The sequence below is a fragment of the Oryctolagus cuniculus genome, chromosome 19 (genome assembly GCF_051225735.1).
Source record: "Oryctolagus cuniculus isolate XC-2025 breed Fujian yellow rabbit chromosome 19, ASM5122573v1, whole genome shotgun sequence".
NCBI lineage: Eukaryota > Metazoa > Chordata > Mammalia > Lagomorpha > Leporidae > Oryctolagus > Oryctolagus cuniculus.
In genome coordinates, this window is record NC_142885.1 from 58,446,116 (window position 1) to 58,470,060 (window position 23,945).

General features: G+C 40.6%; 1 protein-coding gene across 3 annotated transcripts in view; it reads right to left on the minus strand.

Annotated features, from left to right (window-relative positions):
* SMG1 (SMG1 nonsense mediated mRNA decay associated PI3K related kinase) overlaps positions 1-23,945 on the minus strand; it is a 112,897-nt gene that overhangs the window by 45,258 nt on the left and 43,694 nt on the right. For 2 of the 3 annotated variants that reach the window (XM_051847482.3, XM_051847483.3), the window contains 19 exons: positions 21,460-21,633; positions 18,894-19,118; positions 17,291-17,392; positions 14,244-14,513; positions 11,947-12,077; positions 11,603-11,764; positions 10,357-10,475; positions 9,540-9,627; positions 9,351-9,452; positions 8,731-8,871; positions 7,999-8,198; positions 7,118-7,314; positions 6,785-6,949; positions 5,524-5,678; positions 4,838-4,980; positions 4,495-4,696; positions 1,944-2,053; positions 1,160-1,307; positions 621-780 (listed from right to left, as the gene is read on the minus strand). In XM_051847482.3, the coding sequence (XP_051703442.3) occupies positions 621-780; positions 1,160-1,307; positions 1,944-2,053; positions 4,495-4,696; positions 4,838-4,980; positions 5,524-5,678; positions 6,785-6,949; positions 7,118-7,314; positions 7,999-8,198; positions 8,731-8,871; positions 9,351-9,452; positions 9,540-9,627; positions 10,357-10,475; positions 11,603-11,764; positions 11,947-12,077; positions 14,244-14,513; positions 17,291-17,392; positions 18,894-19,118; positions 21,460-21,633 (2,994 nt within the window). Of the gene's footprint in view, positions 1-620; positions 781-1,159; positions 1,308-1,943; positions 2,054-4,494; positions 4,697-4,837; positions 4,981-5,523; positions 5,679-6,784; positions 6,950-7,117; positions 7,315-7,998; positions 8,199-8,730; positions 8,872-9,350; positions 9,453-9,539; positions 9,628-10,356; positions 10,476-11,602; positions 11,765-11,946; positions 12,078-14,243; positions 14,514-17,290; positions 17,393-18,893; positions 19,119-21,459; positions 21,634-23,945 lie in introns of those variants that run through there. The other variant, XM_051847484.3, reaches the window with a different exon arrangement.

Consider the following 23,945-nt stretch of genomic DNA (forward strand, 5'->3'; position numbering starts at 1 on the left):
ATCAACTACTTCAAATCTATTCCAATTCTATTAAAATATCCCTTTCCACCGAGTACCCTGTATACTCCGATCAGTACAGGCAACTACCCAAAGAAACATCTTTTCAGAATACCTAACCCAACTGATCAATATACTTGTCAATAAAGTCAGTAAATTTTTATAAAAAATAAAAACACAGGCAGCCATTCTGGCCCAGTAGGTTACGTCACCACTTGTAATGCCCACATTTACTGGAGCGCCAGTTCATTTGAGGAGTGAACCAGCCAACAGAAATAGCACTCTCTCTCTCTCCCCCTACCCCTCCCCTCTCTGTGACTGCCTTTCAAATAACTATTTTTTAAAATAAGATTTATGTAGTTTCCTATGCAAAACACACGTATACAGATCACTCCTCAAACCAGTCTCCCAAAAAGAAAAAAATTAACCAATTAGTCATCCTTGAAACATGAGTATATATTAGGTCATTCCATCTGCCTCACTTATTTTTCAAATGAAAACCTGCCTAAAAACAATTTCAAATTTCTGTTATCAGTTATTTTAAAAACATTCAAAAACTAAGTTCTACAGCAGTGTCTGTTAATATTAAAAAAACATGCCTACAAAAATACACATATACACACCTCTGTTGAAAGTCTGTTAGAAACCGTATTTTCAAGAGCAGATGAACAATACAGTTGTAAGGTACTTAGAACTGGCAAGGACTGAGAAACTGTTAAAGTAGAAAGTCTCAGTGGTCCAATAGCTATGCGAGATGTTTGCTTCAAGTACTTTACCACATTTCTGAAACAAAATATTACTATCAATTAGTTAATGAGGTTTTTTTCCAACTTGTAACGAGTGCAGAGTGGGGGGTTATCAATCAAGCAGTCATGAAGATGTTATACTTGGGCTCAACGATGATGAAATTAAGAAGAAGCAGGCTGCTCTACAGGGAATTGATAAAAGGTAAATCATCTGCTTCTGGGAATTTTTTATAATTTAGTTTCAGCCTCAGTATGTGTTGCCATTCACAATTATATACTGTATGACTTCTATAACTAAAATGAAGCTGTTAGGACTAGTATTTAGTGATGTAGTAACTGTCTCCTCCTGTCCCTCCCCCAGTATATAAAATTATGATACAGAAAGGGCACATGTTCATCCTTAAGATTATACTTACTCTGTTATAGACTGCCACTTCTGGTCTTGTTCTACATGGTTTAAAGCAGTTGCCAAACAAACAGAACTTCTCAACAACTGAACTTCAATGGATTTCTGAAGTTCCCTTGGATCTGGACTTAGCATGTTAGGAAGCAGTTTTTTCATATCTACACACGTTAAATAAATCTCATTAAGTTAATTTGCTCTTAATGTATAAGAACACTATATTTAAAATAATCACCAAAGAATATCTCCTTTCATATCACTATCATTATGCATTACTGATAACTGTATAAAAATCCTGATTTCATATAAAATTATGCCTCAGACTCCAAAATTCATTGGATTTTAAAGGTGTGAAAATTAGCAAGTCAATCTGTTACCCTCAGGAACAAATCTAGAGCTACATTAGCAAATCTTACTGAAACTATAACATCAATGCTAATAGAATATTGATAATAATAACTTCAGTATAATGTACAAAATATTTGTGATAAAAAATTTAATAAGCCACATTAAGATAAAAACAAGAAAAATGTTTAGCTTAAATACTAAGTTTTACTTTTTCAAACAAAATGGCTAGGCAAAAAAGTATTAATGCAGTCTTTCTTAGTTTACTTTATGAAGCTCTTTTTCATGGCCAAATAAAATGTATGTAGAACAGCCCTAAATTTACTGCTATACATGAAGACTCTACCTACGTATGTACAAAAACTTCCAGATTTCCCAGTAAAACATACAAAGCTAAAAACTTTGAGCAAGTTACCTACAACAATAAATTTTACAGTTATTTTCTCAAATACCTATTTTTTCTTTTGTTCCTCCAGCAAGTAGATTGATATTTTCTCCTGGTAACAACTCTAATTGCTCAGTACATTCAATAAATTCTCCAGACTCAAAACTGCTTAGTGATCTGTAATTAAAATACGGGTCAGTTTGTTCTATAACCTATCCAGTCTGTGGAACCATTTAAACATAGAACAAATTCTAGAAAAATAGCATAATATACAGTATTCTCAAGAAATATATTCCATGAGCACAACACTATTTTTGTTTATTTTAAAAACGTGATAACCATCTTAACTAGCACTTAACAGGCAAAGTGGAAAGTCACAGCTGGGGGTTCAGCTGAGCTCATGCAGCCTTCCAGTCAGCTTCCTCTGTGTGTGCTGCAGCCTGCTATCTTCACAGCCTGCTCAACCCACTGACAGCAGACCTCTGTAGGGCAACTTCACCACCAACCGTGTGACTCCCTGCACAACTCCCCACATGGCCTCATTCCTCACCTGAAACCTGAACCCCTAGAGCTCACCCTGCCACCTCAATCTTGCACCTCAGTCCTCCCCTTTCACTCTGCTGCATGGAACAAACAAGTTTCTCTCACTTCAAAAAACTCCTTCCCATCTCACTTTATCTGAAAAATGATGCCATTTCTTCGGCTCCATCCCAGAGTCCAGCAGTCTCAATGTGAGAATGAGAGGCCTCATCCTCAGAGCTCCACATTGCAGCTTTCAGATCCCATGTTCTGTCACCATCTCTACTGCAGCTGCTCTACAGCCAGGAAGAGGATGGTAGCAGAATCTCTTTTCTGTCTTCCCCGGTGTCACTCCTTTCTAGACAGTCTGAAGCCAGCATGGGAAACGTACTTCACCTCACTTACTCTGTACCTGGATCAACACAATCACCAGCTGCTCAAGAGAGCCTTTACTGGCTATGACTGAACTACTGAGGTCTACTGACCAACACACACTTTCTTTCTGCTGCTAGAGGTCACGGGTCCTCTCCAGTGGCAGGCTCCCCATGTCCTCACTATGCTCTGCATGTTCACCTGAAGGCTGACTCTCCAAGGAAGACATGGGCTTTCCTCCCCTCTCATCCACTGCACACCTCCTGAACTCCAGCTGCAACCACCTATACGGCTTTCCTTAAGGCACAGCAAAGGGAAGGTCCAGGCAATCTTTCTAGACATCTTCTTTCTCTCGTTTCTTCCATCTCTGCTTTCTAATGGCTCCCCCTCCTTGGCTTCAAACAACACTCTGGGTTTCCCCAATATTTAAGTAAGCAGATAATCTACCCTAGCACAGTTACTGCTTCCTGAACAAGAAAAATTCACTGAGCAAATAACTTACCTCCATCTCCTAATTTCCAAATGTCTCTATACTTGGTATCATTCAACCGAGCTTTCTTTATCATTTACAGAACTCTTCCTCCTTTGTAGTCACTGGGGCATCTGAAAAAGCTGACTACTCCCATCTGGATCTGCTACATGTAAGCTACTTTCTTCCTCAATGGTCTTCTCTCCCATCCCTTCACAAAGATGCTAAAAAAGGATTCTGACCCTGGCCCTCTTCCCTGTACACTCACTGTTCTCTACAGCCTTCTCTCTGGTTTGGTGGCTTACAAACTGGAGAATATGGGAGGTGAACAGAAAAATGGGCCTTGAATTACTACTTATAATTCATTTATTTGAAAGACACACACACACACACACACACACACACACACAAATGGCCAGGGCTACGCTAGGTGGAAGCCAGGAGCTTCAGCTAGGTCTTCCACATGGGTACAGTAGTCCAAGCACTTGGGCCATCTTCCATTGCTTTCCCAAGCGCATTAGCAGGGAGCCGGATGGGAAGTGAAGCAGCCAGGGCTCAAACTGGTGTCCATATGGGATGCCAGCACCGCAGGCAGAGGCTTTATCTTCGAAGTCACAGCGCCAGCCCCCTATACTGACATTTTCAAAATCTCTCCTTAGTTACAAACTGCTTACTCAATAATCTCATCTATAAGTTTCACACACATCTGAAGCATGTCTTATCGTTTTCTGTGTATACCTTTCCTCCTAGCCTCTACCAATGCCCCACAAAATAACAGTCAACATGCTTCCACTCTGTTCTCCACCTTCAGTCTCTTCACCCCATAGCAGAGTGAACCACTAAGTCAGACCGTAACACATCTCTCCCTCAAGTCCGTGTCCAAACAGCAACCTGATGGGTATTCTCTGACCTTGTGGTTGGTTTGGGTGTCTTCCCCTTTCTAGAAAGGCAGCTTTAAGTTTCATGGTTTTCCGTAAAGCTTAGAAAAGATGAGGTCCAATTAATCCTTTTATCAATGTGCTTTATTCTGTTTTCATCAACTTCTGTTTTAAAGCGTTAGAATTCATGTCTGTTTAATTTATTGCTATATTGTAATACCTGGCACATATATGTGCTCTATGAAGAAATGATCCATTAACCATTATTAAAAGCCAAGGATAGCACACAAAGTCCAAAGACCTTTATCTTCCCAGTCAAGTGTCTGGGACACTTGATGGATTAAGCATCATAATTTATAATCGAAAAAAGAAATTCTTACTTTATGTAGTTGAAATCAGCTTTTAGGTTGAGGGAAGTGCTACTGGTACTCTTTTTCAAGTCGTGGATAGCATTCTGCCATTCCTGTACCGCAGCCCAATCAGCAATTGAAATGTAACACTCACAGGCTTTATTTCCTAGATAATTTATAACCTCAGGGGAAGAGTCAGTTGGCTTGGACAGCACAGTTTTTCTTGATTCACCTGAGTGAAAAGTATTGAATAAAATAAGAAGAGAGCACGAAAGCAATCAAACATTTCAGAAACCTAACCATACAGTAGGATCATCAGCACAAAATAAGTGACTTCAACTTCTGCTGTTTGATTTAAATACTGAACGCTTACCGTTCAGAGAATGCTTGGGACTGGCACTGTTGCGCCCAGCATTGGCCAGAGTGAGAACAGACTTGTCGAAGCTGGAGATGGAACAATCAACACCTGTCATGGCACACAGGTGCTCCTGGTACTCCACTGAGGCCTTTTCAAACCTGAAACATAAATTGAAGCAGTCTCATTTTAAAAGCACACAATGCATTTTCAAAATCTAACAGTGAGAGCATGGCTTACACAATAAACAGATAAGACAATGAGTTAATTACTCTGCAAGGAGTGAGGAGGAAGCGGGGGCAAATCAGATCTCTTCTTCACAATTAATGAAAACAAATTCAATGGCAGACGTGTGGGGATGGCTGGGACTGATACTGCTGAAACTGCTTAGGACTCCCACACCCCAATTCAGAGTGTCTGGGTTCAAGTTCCACTCTGCTTTCGGTTCCAGTTTCCTGCTACTGCACACTCTGGGAGACAACATGTGACGGCTCAAGAACTTGTTTCCCTGCCACCCACTTTGCAGACTTGCACTGAGTTCCAGGTGCCTGTGTAGGGCCTCGCTCAGCCCTCGATATTGCGGGAATTTGGGTTATGAATCAGCAGTTGGAAAATATCTCCTCTATTTCTATCTGCCTTTCAAATAAAATAAATAAAACAAACATCAAGCAGTCATGTCACTCATCTCTTTCCTTCCAACTCACCTGCCTTCAGCCTGTTGAGCCACTGAGTTAATCCAGAGAAGATTTTTTCCAACAACAGAAGATGACCACACAGCAATTCCTTGTATGGCTTCAGGACAATGAAGTTCACACAGCGCTTCTACCACCATCATTATAGTCACTTCCAAATCATTCCCCTGAAAACGCATTCAGGAAAATAATCACGGAATTGTCAGGAAAACTCAAATCCTCACAAATTTACATCTACTGATCACAATCTAAGCCAATTTAAAGTCAAACTGTTATTTCCAAATTATTTAATGTGGAATTCTTAAAAGATGAAACAAACATGAATTAACAAATTAAGTTCATGTTTTTAAATATTATTTACTGTGGTTTTTTTGATAGCATTTACTTATTGTGAACCCACATTACAAGCCAGAAATTACTCAAGCACTTTCTCAAATTATAAAAATTATTTTTCCAATAGACAAATTTCTCAGGCTTATCTTTAGTGTTCCAACCCTCAAGCATAAGAAATGTGTATTTTTTAATGTTTTGTGTGATATGGGAGAACTAGGCAAGATCAGGTAGGAATAGGTGAAATGGAAGGTTTTCTCATAATTTCTGCATAATCCTGCATTGTAACTCAATTCTTATATGTCAATCCAGTACACCTGCTTTCCCATAATGCATCTGTGTCTTTCCAGGACCAGGAGGGAGGAAATGCCGTTATGGCCACGAGGAAATTAGGCCCCACACCAAGGTGCCACGAAACTCCCAGAAAGCCTCACCCACACTAAATCCCACCCAGACTCCACTTCATTTCTATATTCAATCCAGGTACCAGCCCCTGCCCTATAAAGAGGACTATTACACAGGGGAATGTCCCTTTTGCTTTTCGACTTCTGGCCTTAGTCTCTCTCTGGCCTCCTTCCATGCTGTCTCCTGATAGGCAGCTCTCTGGCCCACTCATGATGGGTATCTCTCCATGTAGGGTTGCCCACACTCTGGTATGAATGTACACTCACTTTCTCACTTTTAAAATAAATTCTGCTCTCACTTAAATTTTCTCTCTGCAAAGGCAAGAACTTCTTATACAAATTGAGATATATATTCCCATAACACACACAGAAGCCATAAATACGTGTCTTTGATAACTACTGCTTTTCCAAAATATCAGATCAATAGTTTTATAAATCAACTGGTTTTAACTTATCTTATCCACAAATCAAATCTAAGGAATTAAATGCAAATTTTTCTGATGAACAGATCTAACTAAATTCCAAACACACCATTTTACCTGAGACAGACTATTTGTCTTCATTTCTGTAAGCAAGTCAAAGCCATGCCTTACTGTCACTGCAGGCTGGCCTGCCAACAACCCAACCCTCATGATGGAGAGTCGGATCCGAGTTAGCCAGTCTTGACAAGTTTGGCGATTGGTGTAGAAAAAAGTCCTAATGACCTTTAGAGAAGAGAAAGGGAAAGGAAAACTCAGGACTGGGTTAAATTACAGACGGATGTCTCAAACATTCATATACGTTTGGTTTCTATACCAAATACACAAGTCTACCGTGACTTCAGGTCTGCACATACTGCCAGGTTTCATCAACACCCTTCCACAGAAACCAACCTTGGGAGGCGATGTTAATGCATTAGCACATCCCTCGTATGCATTATACATTAATTTCTCCAGATTTTCCAGATACTGCAGAAGAAGAACAAGTCTAAGTTGGTTACTACCATGGCCTTCATCACTGTCTGCAGTTGTCCACTGACTAACATCTTGATCGGGGTTTAATGTGTGAGCTGCAAGACTTCTAATTATACCTGAAAGTAAAGACATTTTAAATTAAAAATAAAGGCTCTATGGATAAATGTGAATTTCACAAGTTTCTATTTATCAAATATCCTTTCTATCTATTCCTGAAAAACAAATCCTAAAATGACAAAGTGTCTCTTCCACACAAATCATCTACTTTTTTTAATAAAAACAGATGACCAGGTTGCAAATCAATGAAAGCTAATGGGGCTAGCATTGTGGCAGAGCAGGGAAAGCCACCCCCTGTCATGCCAGCATCCCATATGGGCAGCAGGTCGAGTCCCGGCTGCTCCACTCCCAATCCAGTTCCCTCTAATGGGCCTGGGAAAGCAGCAGAAGATGGTCCAAGTGCTTAGGCCCCTGCACCCACATGGGAGACCCAGAAAAAGCTGGATCCTGGCTTCAGTCAGGCCCAGCCCAGGCCACTGCAGCCATTTGGGAAGTGAACCAGTGGATGGAAGATCTTTCTCTCTGCTTCAAATAAATAAAATAAATCTTATTAAAAAAAAAAAAAAAAAAAAAAAAAAGGAGGGGAGTGGAGCTTATTCTAACATACTTTAAAATTAATGACAAAGTATTAAAGAAAAAAACATAAACTCTTTTAAATTTGTTTTCACAACCATAAGAAATGCATTATTTCTGAATTAGTAAGGCTATGAAGGTTATTTGAAAAAGCAGAATAAGTTGGTTACCTTCAATTGTTTGGAAGGTGTCTTGAGCTCTGCCCAGTGGAGTTCTCAGCTTAGAAAGGACAGTGAATTGTGCTGCTTCCCAAATAGCCCACTGCCAAAGGACGGCATCTGTCTTCAGGAGATTGCGGGGGATTGTGGACTGGTCACGCTTATCCAATCTCTGGCAGCTATAGAACAATCTTTCTAACCAATTGTCCTTCCTGGGGAAAGCAGTTTCATATTTAACAGATAATAACTTCATTTAATAATCAAAAAGAAAAAAAAAACACAAGGGGAAAGGAGGAGTAAAGGAAACTATCATTTTTCCTACTATAAAAGGCAAAAACCTACAAAATTGGGAAGCAGTATATCTCCACCTCTCATTTTTGAGGTCTTTTACAGGAGGGAGCATGATGTGGCTCAGTCACTAGGGTAATTGGCTTGTGACAATCTGCTGGACAAAACGCACGACACTGCAACTAAGCATTAAATCCAGAGTGTCCACAGCCCCAGTCAGGCCACCCCAAGAGGACCGACAGCATCACACTACTTAATCATCAACCACAGCTGCTTGAAAACAATTTTCTTATTGATGGAGACTAAAATAACTCATTTGGTAAGAATGTTATTTTCTGCTCTATCACCCTGGACACAAATTTTCTCTCAAAACTTGAAGTAAGCTCAAGACAGTTACTTTTACTAGGTGAAATAGTAAAATAAATAAATAAGTAAAACAAAAACCAAAAGTCTTACCCTGTTCTATGGGAATTCCCATACAAAATAAAACTAATAACGTCTGAGAAATCTTGTGGGTGGAATGTATTACTTGGTGCTTTACTCATGTGACTTCTCAATGCTAAAGAAATTTCTTGAATTTCTGTGTGATTGTTATTGCTGTAGACAGAAAATAAAGTCACTGTTATGCAATAGTTTTTAGTTAAAATAGTAGCAATTACTACAAATAGGTTATTTCCTTAACTGAATTATAAAGAAATATAAAACTCAGACTTCAAAGGAATATAGAGTTGTTATGACAACTTCTTAATTTTAGGTAAAGTTCCCAAACCAACTTAATCAAAAACATTAAGAGACTGTAATTTAGTTACCAAGTATCTGAACTATAACTAACAAACACATTTTGGTATATATGAATTATTGTGGACTAAATTATGTGAACTTATAAAGCTCATTAAACATAAAAATCTGTTATTTTCTTCTACATCTGCAGAATTTGATCTTCTGGCATCTGTTCAATCACTGAGAAAAAGTACCACACAAGACACGACATAAATGCACTCAACCAGGCCATCTGTCTTTCCCTAAAGTAGATGACTACTAGGCAGCAAAATAAAGCACCAAAACAAACGTCATACCTCAGAACAACGTCTAAAGGAATTGACTTCAACAGTTTCCCAAACGCCTGTCGAATACGGGTCCCACTATGGACTAGCTGGACCCGGCAAACATCAACACATCTAGGAGAAAATGAAAACAAAGCCAATGTGGCAACATTTCCACACCAATAGGTCTAGAGTCAAAAGATGACGGTCTTTAGTGCCTACCTCTGTAAAAGATCATCCGGCAAGGACGAGGACAGAGCATGCAGACTGCTGCATGCTTGCAGACAGACGTTCACATCCTCAACAAGAGCTGGCAAAGGAAGAGACATTTACTTTCAGTTTGCCAAAAGAAATTAGCTGTCAGTTTGTCAATTTTCTGAAACCAATCACTGACCCAATGCTGAGCACCTACTATACATTCAGTACTGTTCTTGCCTGGAGACCTCACCGGCAGTAACATTTGGAGAAATGATACATTCAACAAAACCCACCTAAAGTAAATGGCTAGTCTTTGAACGAACTTTTTCTAAGGGGAAATGTAAAAGGATATCGAATGTGTAAACACTGACATCAGCTTTAAAATATAACACTTAACTCATTTTTTAAATATTAACAATGAAAAGAAATCAAGACTCTGTATCTGTCCTTAAAAATGGGAATTATACACCTTCAGTCAGTACAAGGGCTCAAGAGACTATCTTCTCCCATAGCCAAAGTTGATAATCAAAATTTAAAAATCAGAGAGGGGAAAGCATTAGTAATGGCAGTTAACATGCAGATCCAACTCCCACATCCCGTATCAGATCCATTATGATTCCAGCTGCCTACTAAAGCAGATCTTGTAAAGCAGCAAGTGCCGGTGCAAGTGGGTCCCTGCCACCCACGTGAGAGACCTAGATTAAGTTCTGGCTCCTGTCTTTGACCAGGCCCAGCCCCATGCTATCGTGAGCCATTTGGGAAGCAGAAAAAATGGTTGGGAGCTCTGTTTTCGTGTCTGCGCTTTTCAATAAATAAATAAATAAATAAATAAGAGTCTTACTGTTGGCTAAAAGGCCTTTGCAAAACTTATGAAAAGATGGAAGAGAGAATAAAGGAGCATATGTTTCAGACTTCTTCATTAGAACAGCCACTTCCAAAGCCCAAGTCATTAACAGTTTCCTGAAACACAAAATAGTTGATTTTACACTTAAAATGTTTTACAGTTGCTCTTACATTGCTTTTCTTTTGGTTTTGTCAACATCAAACAATAAGAAGCAGAAATTAAACTACACAAAATAGCTACATATCTTTCAAAAAAATCCCTGAAGCAGCATAAATTATAAGAGAATATTTTAAAATCTGAATATAAAGTTTTATAAAACATCAAATGGAGAGGTATATGGATTTTGTATTTAACTTTCTTGACAAAGAATACCTACAATAAATAACACCAACCAACCAGTATTTACAGTGAAGAAACTGCTCTATCCCACCTCTAATCCACATTCCTTATTCTTCAATTAGAAAGGAAAATCAGGGGCTGTGGCGCAGTGGGTTAAGACACCATCTGCAGCGCCAGCATCCCATATGGGAGCCAGTTCAAGTCCCGGCTGCTCCATTTCTGATCTAGCTCCCATGTGCCTGGGAAAGCAGTGAAGGTCAGCCCAAGTGTTTGGGCCCCTGCATCCACATGGGAGACCTGGAAGCAGCTCACGGCTCATGGCTTTGGTCTGGCCCAGTCCCAACAGTTACAGCCATTTGGGAAGCGAACCAGTGGATAAAAGACCTCTTTCTTTCTCTCTCTCTAACTCAGCCTTTCAAAGAAATAATATTTAAAAAAAAAAAAGGTAAGGCTGGTACCATGGCTCACTTGGCTAATCCTCTGCCTGCGGTGCCAACACTGTGGGTTCTAGTCCCGGCTGGGGTGCCAGGTACTAGTCCCAGTTACTCCTCTTCCAGTCCAGCTCTCAGCTATGGCCCGGGAGAGCAGAGGAGGATGGCCCAAGTGCTTGGGACCTGTACCCGCATGGGAGACCAGGAGAAAGTACCCGGCTCCTGGCTTCAGATCGGCGCAGCACCAGCCACAACGGCCATTAGGGGAGTGAACCAACAGAGGGAGGACCTTTCTCTCAGTCTCTCTTTCACTGTCCAACACTGCCTGGCAAAAAAGAAAGAAAGAGAGAGGGAAAGAGAGAGGGAAAGCGAGAGGGAAAGCGGGAAAGCGGGAAGGAAGGAAGGAAGGAAGGGAAGGGAAGGGAAGGAAAATCAATAGTGAGGAACATGTAATAAAAGTATTACTGAGTTACCTTGTATCCTGGTTAAGGTTATCCTTCTTAAGCAAGACTCCCAGAAGGTTTAATATAATGGAGAAATGCTTCTTTGTAGCTGTAGTCACAGTACTAATCACAGCTCCATCAAACAAGGAAGGGGATGAAGAACTCAGACTACTAGATATAAAGTGATCGTGCCTGAAAGACAAAGTTCAGGCAATCCTTTGATCTTCAATCAAAGAAAGCAAGTCCAAAGTCAAAGCAACTCACATTTTCAAAAATCTAATGCTGTAAAGGGCTCTTGCTTCTCCTCCTTCCTCTTGAAAAAATAGAACGTTTTGGCTTCTCTGCCCCTTCAGAAGGATTTGTAAATACAGTACCTGGTACAATGCGAGTACAAGGTGTAGAGCACTGCATACTGGATGGCCGGGAAGTGAACAGCCAGGTCGCCATGCACAATCATCAGATTCTTACTCAGAAGTGCAAAGACAGTTGGAGAGAGCGCCCACATCTAACAACGCACAAAACAAAATTTAATTTATGGCTGGGCCAACATATGCACAAGTGTATAAAAGTTTATCCTCCAAGGTAAGTGTACTTTTTTTAAAATTAAAATTATATTTTCAATTTTGAAAACAATGTAACACTAAACTTGGGGTCTTTGGCAAACACTTTCTCTAAAGACAAGACAGTAATCATCTCAAGCTTGTGAGATATGTAAGCACCTCTGGTGTAGTAAGGCAAGCCTTCCACTCTGGCACTACAATAAGAAACAGCCACACACAAAACACAGGAACAAGAGTGACTGCGTTCCAATAACACTTTCTGTACAAACTCAGGTGACAGGGTGGTGACGATCACACAATTCTGTGAGTATAATAAGAAACACCGACCTGTGTACTTGAAATGTGTATTGTACAGTGTGTGAAAATATATCTCAATATAGCTATTTAAACAAATAAACCAACCAACCAACTACACCCCCTCTATCTGGGTTCTGGGCCACTATTTTGCTATAGTTTGCTATTTCTTGGTCTCAACAAAGATCTTTTGTATCTATACTGGTATAGTAGACTGCACTTCCTGATTTCTCCAACTACTGCAAATGGCAGGGTATCCTGTCCAGTGAGGAACAAGAAAAAGGCAGCACATCCTGCCAGCCCAACCCTGTCCACCCTTCCCTTTTCAGCATTACATTCAATTCCACTTCACTGTCCTACCTGTCCTCTCCCTAATTCCAGAGTGCAGCATATAAAATTCCTTACATCTTTATACAAGGTGAATTCACCAAAAAGCAAATTTTAGTGTAAGAAGGGAAGACTTTACTTCAGCTTTCAAACTGTAATCGAAGAAAGGAGCACAGTACAGGCAATGGTCAAGCACCACAGACAGCATGCAAATAAAAACATCAAATGTTGACTTTTTCCCTCCTCTCTTAGATACTTTCTATTAAAAATTTTTTCCAGTCCTCCAAGGTCCAATATGGAAGCAATATACAGAGCACAATCATGATAAATCAAAAGCAGGCACTTCAAATTTCACACACACAAAAAATCTTTTGTTCTTTTCATAAAAGAAAGACTGTATGAATACTCTTACACAAAAGTAGGCAGTCAAAATACAAGACCACCTGTAAGTACTAACTTCAGTGGAAAGAAAACATAACAGGGCTGGGACTGTAGTGTAGCAGGCTAAGCCTCCAGCTGTGGCGCCAGCATGCCATACTGGCGCCAGTTCGTCCTGGCTACTCCACTTCCCATCCAACTCTCTGCCAATGGCCTGAGAAAGCAGTGGAAGATGGCCCCAGTGCTTGGCTTGTGCATCCACATGGAAGGCCCAAAGAAGCTCCTGACTCCTAGCTTCAGATCAGCCCAACTCTGGCCATTGTGGCCATCTGGGGAGTGAACCAATGGACAGAAGACCTTTCTGTCTGTCTCTCCCTCTCTCTGCCTGTAACTCTACCTCTCAAATAAATATTTAAAAAAAAAAAAAAAAAAAAAAAAAAAGAAAAAGGAGAAGAAAGAAAAAGAGGTGCCAAGTAAAGAAGAAACAGTATAAGAACCTTACAAAGTTTAACAGTGGAAAATGTACTACTTTTCAGTAAGAATACTAAACAGAAGAAATTCCTGACAGATGCTTCCTGGAGAATTTAAAAAAAAATTTAAAAACCATTATCAAAGGTTGTCAAACAAAAGGAAAACGTGGAATATAATGGCAATAAAATAATCCTGGCAATATTTTTCCACACTTGTTATAAAAACTCCATTGGTCACACAGTAATACTGATATGACAGTAAATGAAATACACAAACATGCAATAGGGGCCGGCATTGTGGCACAGCAGGTTAATGCCCTGGCCTGAAACACCAACATCCCATACAGGCGCCGGTTCGAGACCCAGCTGCTCCACTTCCCATCCAGCTCTCTGCTGTGGCCTAGGAAAGCAGTAGAGGATGGCCCAAGTTCTTGGGCCCCTGCACCCACGTGGGAGATCCAGAAGAGGCTCTTGGCTCCTGGCTTCAGACTGGCGCAGCTCTGGCCATTGCAGACATCTGGGGAGTGAACCATTGGATGGAAGACTTCTCTCTGCCTCTCCTCTCTCTATGTAACTCTAACTTTCTGACTTTAGAATAAATAAATAAAATCTTTAAAAAAAATGCAATAAAAAATGGCTCACCCCAATTAGCGAGTTTTTGGCATTTCCAATTGTGGTCAGGGCACTAAGGTCAAATATAACCACAAATTTTGCATTGTCTACATTGAATACATGATTCTTAAAAGCTTCATGTTTTATTTCAGAGCAGGCATCAGGAAGTTGTAAACTATGTAGCAGGTTGTTCAGTGCACAAGTCATTTCTCCCAAAATTAATTTATAGGCAGTCTCCAAAACAGGAATATTCTTCAAGCTGAGCACTGCTTGATATACAGCATGGGCTACAGCAACAACCTAAAAAAGAAAATTCAGAATACAGTTACAACCAAATGGAAGATAAAACCACAATTATACAGGAAACAAACCACTATCTACATTGTGCTGGTGAAGCAACTCAATTTCAGATTGATAAATTCGGAACTGGTGCTGTAGCACAACGTGTTAAACCATGTCTGTGACACTGCCCTCTCAAACAGGCACCAGTTAGAATCCCAGCTAATCCATTGCTGGTCCAGCTCCCTGCTAATGCACTTGGGGAAGCAGTGAAAGATTCCACAAGTATGGGCTTCTACCAACCACATGGGAGATCCAAGTGGAGTTCCAGACTCTTGGCTTCAGCCTGGCCCAGCTCAGTATTACTCCGTTTGGGAAGTGAACCAGCAGATGGATGATGTGTGTCTTTCTCTCCTTCTAACTCTGCCTTTCAAACAAATGAATCTTTTGTTAAGAAAGAATTGATGCATTAACTGTCCAAAACATCCAAGGTCCTAATTTTTCTTTTTAAGATTTATTTTTTTATTTGAAAGTCTGAGCTACACTGAGGGAGGGAGAGAGAGAGAGAAATTTTCCATCCACTGGTTCACTAGCCAAGTGCCCCAACTGTCAGGGCAGAGCCAAGCCAAGACCAGGAGTTTCATCGGGGTCTCACACATGGGTGGCATGGGCAAAAGTAGTTGGGCCACTTTCAAATGCTTTTCCCAGGCCATTAGCAGGGAGCTACATCAGCAGTGGAGCAGCCGAACACAAACCAGTGCCCATATGGGATATCAGCATTAAAGGTGGCAGATTACCCACTATACCACAATGCCAGCCCCTAAGATCTTAATTTTTTAAAAAGATTTATTTTATTTATTTATTTGAAAGAAAGAGTTACAGAGAGAGATAGACAGAGAGAGTGGTCTTCCATCCGCTGGTTCACTCCCCAAATGGCCGCAAGGGCCGGAGCTGTGCCAATCCAAAGCCAGGAGCCAAGAGCTTCTTCTGGGTCTCCCATGCGGGTGCAGGGGCCCAAGCACTTGGGCCATCGTCTACTGCTTTCCCAAGCCATAGCAGAGAGCTGGATCAGAAGAGGAGCAGCCAGGAGTAGAACTGGAACCCATAAGGGATGCCGGCACTTCATGCCAGGGCGTTAACCCGCTGCGCCACAATGTCAGCCAAGATCTTAATTTTTGGGAGGAGAAAAATATCTTTGGGAAGCAAACATAGGAGAGGCAGGGTTTTTGTATGTTTGTTTGTTTGTTTTAAGGTTTATTTATTTATTTGAAAGGCAGAGTTACAGAGAAGCAGAGGAAGAGAGAAAAAGAGAGAGGTCTAACATCTGCTGGTTCACTCCCCAGATGGCTGCAACAGCCGGACCTAGGCCAATCAGAAGCCAGCAGCAAGGAGCTTCTTCCAGGTTTCCCACATGGGTGCTAGGGCCCAAGGATCTGGGCTACCTTCTACTGCTTTCCCAGCCATAGCAGAGAGATGGATCCAAATTGAGCAGCTGTTACTCGAACCAGCGCCCATATAGGATGCCGGCACTACCGGCAGTGGCCTTACCCACCAAGCCTTAGCACCAGCCCCTAGAGCCAGCTTTTTTAACATCTAGAAAGGGGGGGCCAGCTTTGTAGGATAGCAGGTTAAGCCTCTGCCTGTGATGCCAGCTCCTATATGGGTGCCAGTTCTAGACTCAGCTGCTCTACTTCCAATCCAGCTCCTTGCTAGTAGCCTGGGACAGCAGCAGAAGATATCAAGTGCTTGAGCCCTTGCAACCCACATGAGAGATCCAGAAGAAGTCCTGGCCCCTGGCTTCGGATGAGCCCAGTTTCAAAAGTTGAGGCCATTTGGGGGGTGAATCAGTGGATGAAAGATCTCTGCCTCCTCCCTCTCTCTTTGTTTAACTCTGACTTTCAGATGAATGATTTAAATCTTAAACAAGAGAAATCTAGAAAGCTGGGACCAGCATTGTGGCACAGGAGGTCAAGCTGCCACCTGCAACACTGGCATCCCATATAAGCACTGATTTGAATCCCAGCTGCTCCATTTCCAATCCAGCTCCCTACTAATTGCCTAGGAAAGAAGCAAAAGATGGCCCAAGTACCTGGACCCCTGCCACCCATGTTAAGAGACACAGATGGAGTTCCAGGCTCCTGCCTTCAGGCTGGGCCAGCCTTGACCACTATGGCCATTGGGGTGATGAACCAGAAGGTGGAAGATCTCACTCTCTTCCTCTCTCCCCTCCCTCTCTACAACTCTACTTTTCAAATAAATAAATAAATCTTAGAAAAAATGTGTAAACAAAAGTTTAAGAATGGTTTTCTTAGATTCATTTAGAAACTTTATAATTTTATTTGGATTTAGTTGATAAGCTAATAATTTTTATTTACAACATACATAGCAGTTCTGTTTAACTTAAAAAAAAATTGCTCATTTGACCCTTACAAAATTTTTTTAGTATTTATTTTACATGCTCTACTTCCAATCCAGCTCTCTCTATGGCCTGGGAAAGCAGTAGAAGATGGCTCAAGTCCTTGGGCTCCTGTACCCACATGGGAGACCCAGAGAAGGCTCCTGGCTCATGGCTTCGGATCGGCAAAGCTCCGGCCATTGCAGCCAACTGGGGAGTAAATCAACAGATGGAAGACCTCTCTCTCTCTCTCTCTCTCCTACTCTCTCTGTGTAACTCTTTCAAGTAAATAAATAAATCTTAAAAGAAAAAAGAAAGGTTAAGGCTGAAGGAAGTGAAGACCAGTTGTAGTAACAACAACAACAACAAAAAGTCATTACAAATGTGTCAGTATGTCACTTACCTCTTTTTCTTTATGATAACGCAAAAGTAATAGTTTAGATGATGGTATAAAGAGTTTTTCCACAAATGATGATGGCAGTTTTGTATTTATTTGTTCCACAACCTAAAAGAAAAAAAATCAGTTTATCAAGTCTCCGCAAAACATGAGACCTTAAATGCATGTTGCTAAGTGGAAGACGCCAATCTAAAAAAGCTAAATACAACATAACTACAACTATCAGATTTTAGAAAAGAAAAACTATGAACACAACAACGATCAGGAGTTGCCAAAGAATTGAGAGTGAGGTAAGTACAGAGAACACAAATCATTTTTAAAAAGGGCACTGAAGGTATCCTCTATGGCACTGTAATAGCAGAAACACTTGATTACACAGTTGTCGAACCCCACAGAATGTACAACAGTGAGTGAACTGTAAAGTAAGCAGTAAACTTAATAATAATAATAATAATGTGTCAACCTGTGTTCATCAGCTGTTAACAAATGTAGATGTCAACAATAAGGGAGACTGCTGGAGGATGGAAGCAGACATGTGACCTTGACTTTCTGCAAACTGAGAAACTGCTCTAAAAAATAAAGTCTACTGGGCTGGCACTATGGCATAGTAGGTTAAGCCTCTGCCTGCACAGCCAGCACCCTATAGGGGCACCGGTTCATGTCCTAGCTGCTCCACTTCCTATCCAGCTCCTTGCTGAAGGCCTGGGAAAGCAGTGGAAAATGGCCCAAGTGCTTGAGCCCCTGCACCCACGTGGCAGAAAGAAGCTCCTGGCTCCTGGCTTCGGATTACCCCAGCTTTGGCTGTTGCAGCCATTTTGGAAGTAAACCATCAGATGGAAGACCTCTCTCTGTTTGTAGTTCTGCCTCTCAAATAAATTAGTAAGTCTTTTAAAATAAATAAATAAATAAATAAAATCCATTACTTTAGAAAAATCATATCTAACCTATATCCTAAGACCTTAGCACTGTGACATTAATATGTTTAGACAACTCAAGAGGATACATGTATTTTACACTTAAACATGGGCGTTTTATTACACTGGCAAAAGAGGTGTAATGTTGGCAGAAATGCTCAGCAGAACGTCATCTAGAATTTGCTTTAAAATAGCCCAGCTGGAGGTGGAGGGGCAAGGTGGAGGCAGCGTCTGCAGTGCAGACGGACCAGATGGACATGCGCTTCTCATTAGAGCAGCTCAGGGTTAAGGATGCAGAGGTTCATTACACTCTTCTTTTCCTTATGTTCTTCATAATGTCCATAATAAAAGGGGAAGAGGGAATACTTATGGTTAAGAAATTAAAGGAATAAGAGAAGTTTTGCATGGGAAACAAAATATAACAGGGCCTTCCAAAATGGTTAAACAACACCATCTCAAATAGGATCAGGAGCTGGACAGTCTGGGATGAAACATGATGTTAAGCTACACTATCAAACTCTAAAAGCAAACAGATACCAGAAAAAAAAGCATATTAGATTACACGAAGAAGACTGATTAATGTACTCCCCCTCCCCCAAAACAAAGCCAAGCCCTTCTTTCTTCCACATATTTCAAATGTAATGGCCTGGATAAATCAACATATTAGAAAGCAATAAAAAAGAACAATTACATACCAATGTGAGTAAATTCAAGACCGAGATGACATAATCGGTACCACAAGTCTGGCAGTTCTCCAGCTGGTCTAATCCATATGTAATGACCATGTCACAATGTATAGTCATGCTAGGATCCAAGCTGCCGAGCAAAACACCAACACACTCATTAGCAGCTGTCAACACAGCCTCAGAAAAAAACACTTGGTTTGCAGCCGTCACACATCTCATTACTCTGTACAGAACCTGCAAATGGGGAAAACAAGCAGCTTTTTAAAAAAATTCACATGCTTCCACAGAACAAGATAATATTTTCTATTTAATGCAGTTTCAACTGAAAACTGACTGCCTTGTCAGCAGTCTTAATATTGTAGTGCTCAGGAGCTGAATATTATCTCTAGTACAATATGCAGAATGATCATGGCAAAAAATTCCTCAGAACTATGTGACAGGAAACGGAATTTCCCATCCACTATTTCCCTTCTATTCACTTCCTTTCTCCCCAAAGTCACTAACTGGCTCAAATACATGAGAACTTGAAACAGTAACAGTAACAGTATTAACCATGGAAATAATCTGCCAACACTTATTATATTCTAACTCTTGGGCTTCTGGTAATCATTCTTCAAACTAAAAATTTCTAATCATTGAAGCTTACTGATGTTCATGTCCTGATGATCTCTTTTGAAAACTTAAGTAGTCTTAGGCTTATCGATTTATAATCTCATAAAAGAAAATTCTCATTATTTCCCACATTAAAAAAAATCCCAGTGATTTATAATGGTCAATATTTATGTACCAAATTTCTGGTAAAAAGTAACTTAAGAAAAAGGAGAAAAAAACTGCTGAAAAGTATTTCTGTATTATTCAACAACCACTTCATTATTTTTACCCTGTATGTTGGTTTTCTTAAAATCATTTGGAAAGGTCTAAAATAGCATCATGAAAGAATAAATTCAATTTGTAACTATTCTGAAAAGTGATTATGTTCCCCTCCCTTTGTTTTAGATCTAGGTTAGCTGCCTTTGTTTCAACTCCAACAATCTTTAGACAACTACTCTTTAAATAGCAAAAATGATACAAAGATATTAAACCATTTTAACCAGGTTTAAAATATCAACAAGCTGGTTTTAAATTCTGACATTTCTGTTCAAATACATTTGAGTTATATTAATTAATATCCTATTTTATTTAGCAATGTGTTCAACAAAAGTGAGTTATCCTAATAGCCCAAGCTACATCCTAATGGTAAATTTAATCATTTAGATTAGATCTTTTATGGCTGTATCACCCATGCTTCTCCCTTCTTATGCAAGCTCAGTGCAATGCCTGAAGTTCACACCTAACATACATCACACAGAACCACGCAGTGGACTGTATTACAGTGCCATGAATGTTTGGGGCTGCTGGAGTATAGGGCAATTTAGCTGTCTCTTACAACTCACCTCAGACTAAGCTGTGTGTTAAACACATATGTCTTTGTATTCCTTGATGTCACACTATGAAATCTTGTAAAGATATGAGATTCATCCTGCCAAAGGGAAAATTATTTTTTGGGGAGCTTACTGAATGTGTTATTCTTAATGTTGAAAAACTAAATGGAGCAAATTTATTTTTAAAAATATGAAATTGTGGCGGTGCCGCAGCTCACTAGGCTAATCCTCCACCTGCGGTGCCGGCACACAGGGATTCTAGTCCTGGTTGGGGTGCCAGATTCTGTCCTGGTTGCTCCTCTTCCAGTCCAGCTCTCTGCTGTGGCCCGGGAAGGCAGTGGAGGATGGCCCAAGGCCTTGGGCCCTGCACCCACATGGGAGACCAGGAGGAAGCACCTGCCCCTGGCTTTGGATCGGCGCAGTGCGCCAGCCGTAGCAGCCATTTGGGGGGTGAACCAACGGAAAAAAGGAATATCTTTCTCTCTGTTTCTGTCTTACTCTGCCTGTCAAAAAAAAAAAAAAAAAAAAAAAAAAAGGAAATTGTGGGGCTGGCACTGTGGCATAGCAAGTAAAGCTGCTGCCTGCAGTGCCAGCATCCCATATGGGCACTTGTTCAAGTCCTGGCTGCTCCACTTCGAATCCAGCTCTCTGCTATGGCCTGGGAAAGCAGTGGAAGATGGCCCAAATCCTTGGGCCCCTGCACCCACGTAGGAGACCTGGAAGAAGCTCCTGGCTTCAGAGAGGCCCAGCTCTGGCCATTGTGGCCATCTGGGGAGTGAACCAGCAGAAGGAAGACCTTTTTCTCTCTACCTCTGCCTTTTTCTAAAAAATAAATTTTTCAAAAGATATATATATGAAATTTTTAAAATGTAAATATTAAAAATTAGGACTAAATGGACCTAAACAGAATCTCCTGACAGAAAAGTTCATAGACATTTCAAACTGTAGTGGCCTTTTCTTCCTGGGGTTGTGAGATGGAATGGGAAGAATATGGAGTAAGATTCCCTGTTTTTCTGGCTATTCAGGTAGCCAGATGCAAATATACACATGCTAAACAAATGAAAGATTAATAATATAATTCATAAAGAGAACCATTTAAAACACAAAAACAACTCTATTCTTGAACCACATCTGAAATACCCAAAGACACTTACATCTGTTACATATGCCTCAGTAATTGGAGGACCCCGTATTGGGCTGAAGCGTTCCCCAATGCTCCTCACCACAGTACTAAATACCCGGAGAAGAGCTGCCAGCTTTGGTAATGACACTGATGGAGGAGGAACATCTTCATCCACAGATTCACCAGAGGCCACATGGCTGAGGTCCTAGATGTGAATTCACAGCATTCTTATTTAAATAGTACATTGCTTTTTAAAAAGAAAAAACAGACAATAACCTATATTTGAGAAGGAAGAACCAGAAGAAAGGAGCTGAAAGGTTCCAAACAAAGAAATGATAAGACAGAAATGCTAACCACCCATTTGATCATTACGTACTGTACACATATAATATCACTATAAATATGTACAATTACTATGTGTTAATTAAAAAATAATTTAGATCCAGGGGCAGGTGTTTGGTACCACAACTAAGATACTGCTTGGTTCACTCACATTCAGTCTCAGAGTGCCTGGGTTCCGATCCCAGCTCCACACCCAATTACAGATTCCTTCTAATGCATGCTCTGGGAGACAACCAGTTCAAACTTTCCACATTCTGGGGGACAACTGGCTCAAACAGTTGGGTCCCTGGCTCCCAGGCACTCTGCAAGCGAACCAGTAGATAGATGGGAGGCTCTCTCAGTCTCTCCTCTCAAATAAAATAAATTAATATCTGAAAATGATTAAATTTTAAAGATCCTAATTTTTAAGTCAATTAACTTCATAATAGATTTTAACAAATTAACAGGATTCAACCTATGAGAAAAGGAAACAGATGACTCTAATGATATAAAAGGAGTTTTACCTCTATTATTTAAGTAAGCCAGTATTAACCCCATCAGAATAAAGAAAATCAGGAGCTGGGGAAGACTAAATTTTCATACATATAAAATGGTCACAAATGGGTACAAACAGAGCCATAAACTTACCATTCCTCAACTGGCTTCTGCTAAAATCTCACTGTGGGTATTCTTTGAGCCACTCAACTCAATAATAAGTACTCCATACCAACAGTGCTCCATACCAACACTACACACTGGAAGGGCAAAGTGCGAGGGGATTTATAAAATTTTAAGACCTCAGGGCCGGCACTGTGGCATGGCAAGTGAAACCTCTGCTTGCAATGCCAGCATCCCATACGAGTGCCGGTTTATGTCCTGGCTGCTCCACTTCTGATCCAGCTCCCTGCTAATAGCCTGGGAAAAAGCAGTGGAAGATGGCCTGAGTGTTTGGGCCCCTGCCACCCACGTGGGAGACACGGATGAAACTCCGGTTCCTGGCTTTGGCCTGGACTAGCACTGACTGTTGCAGACACATGAGGAGTGAACCAGCGGACGGAAGAATGAACTAACTCCATCTTTCCCAAAAAATTTTAAGGTCTGTTTAATAATCTAGTTGAGGAAATAAAATATACTCAAAAGAAAATACTAGCCAAAAAATGGGATACTAGAATGAATAATTATCTAAATATAACTAAGTGGCAAGGTAACACAAGAAAAATAGATCTTATGGATACCAAAGGGAAGAGTCTCAGCAAACTAAAATAGATGGTTTCTGAGAAGCATATCAGCTTTACAAAGACATGCTGGGAGTAGGGATGGAGAAACAGTGTACAGTAAGAGTGCTATGTTCTCCTCTGGAAGACAGCAAACTGAGAGGTACAGTTAAAAGTAGCAAAAACATAAAGAAAAGATGAAGCTAAATTTTTATGGGAGCCTTGAACACCAAACAAGAGTCACAGTACACATGAATACAGAGAAACATGGCGAAATTCCAACAGGAGATGGCATAGAGCTAAGCCATAACAGTGGGGTGCAGAGAGGAAAGCCAACCACCAATAAAAGGGGCTTCCGTGGCCCCCTGAAGCTGCCACACTACTCTCACACAACTGCCCAGGTGGCTACAGCCAAGGTGGGTCCTCCATGCATCATTCAGGGTCCCATATACATGTCAGGAGAAAATGTGCACTTTAAAACACAACCCCAATTTCTCCTATTTTTAAGACTCTTTTGGTAACAAAAGATATGGATGAATCATAGAAAATGCCTTCAGAAAAATATCAGCTACTGAGTATTTCATTTTGCAAAATATTAAGTCCGCAATTTTCCTTTCTCTTCTTGGTAACTGCTAGTAACCTACAAACATTTGAAAAAACAAAAAATGAAATAATGCGATGGTCTTATAATTTCTGCTTAAATGTCAGATAGTGTAAATTATTTTAAAATACATCTAGCACTGTTTAGGATTTTCTCCTTAACTGAGATTTAAAGAAATGACAGCTTTCATGGGGCTAGGATTGTGGCACAGCATATTAAAGCTCAGCTTGCGGCACCAGCATGCCATACAGAGCCTGTTCAAGACACAGCTATTCCGCTTTCGATCTAAAGCCCTACTAATGCATCTTGGGAGGGCAGTGGAGGATGGCTCAAGTCTTTGGTCCCCTGCACCCACATGGTGCAGAAGAAGCACAGGTTCCT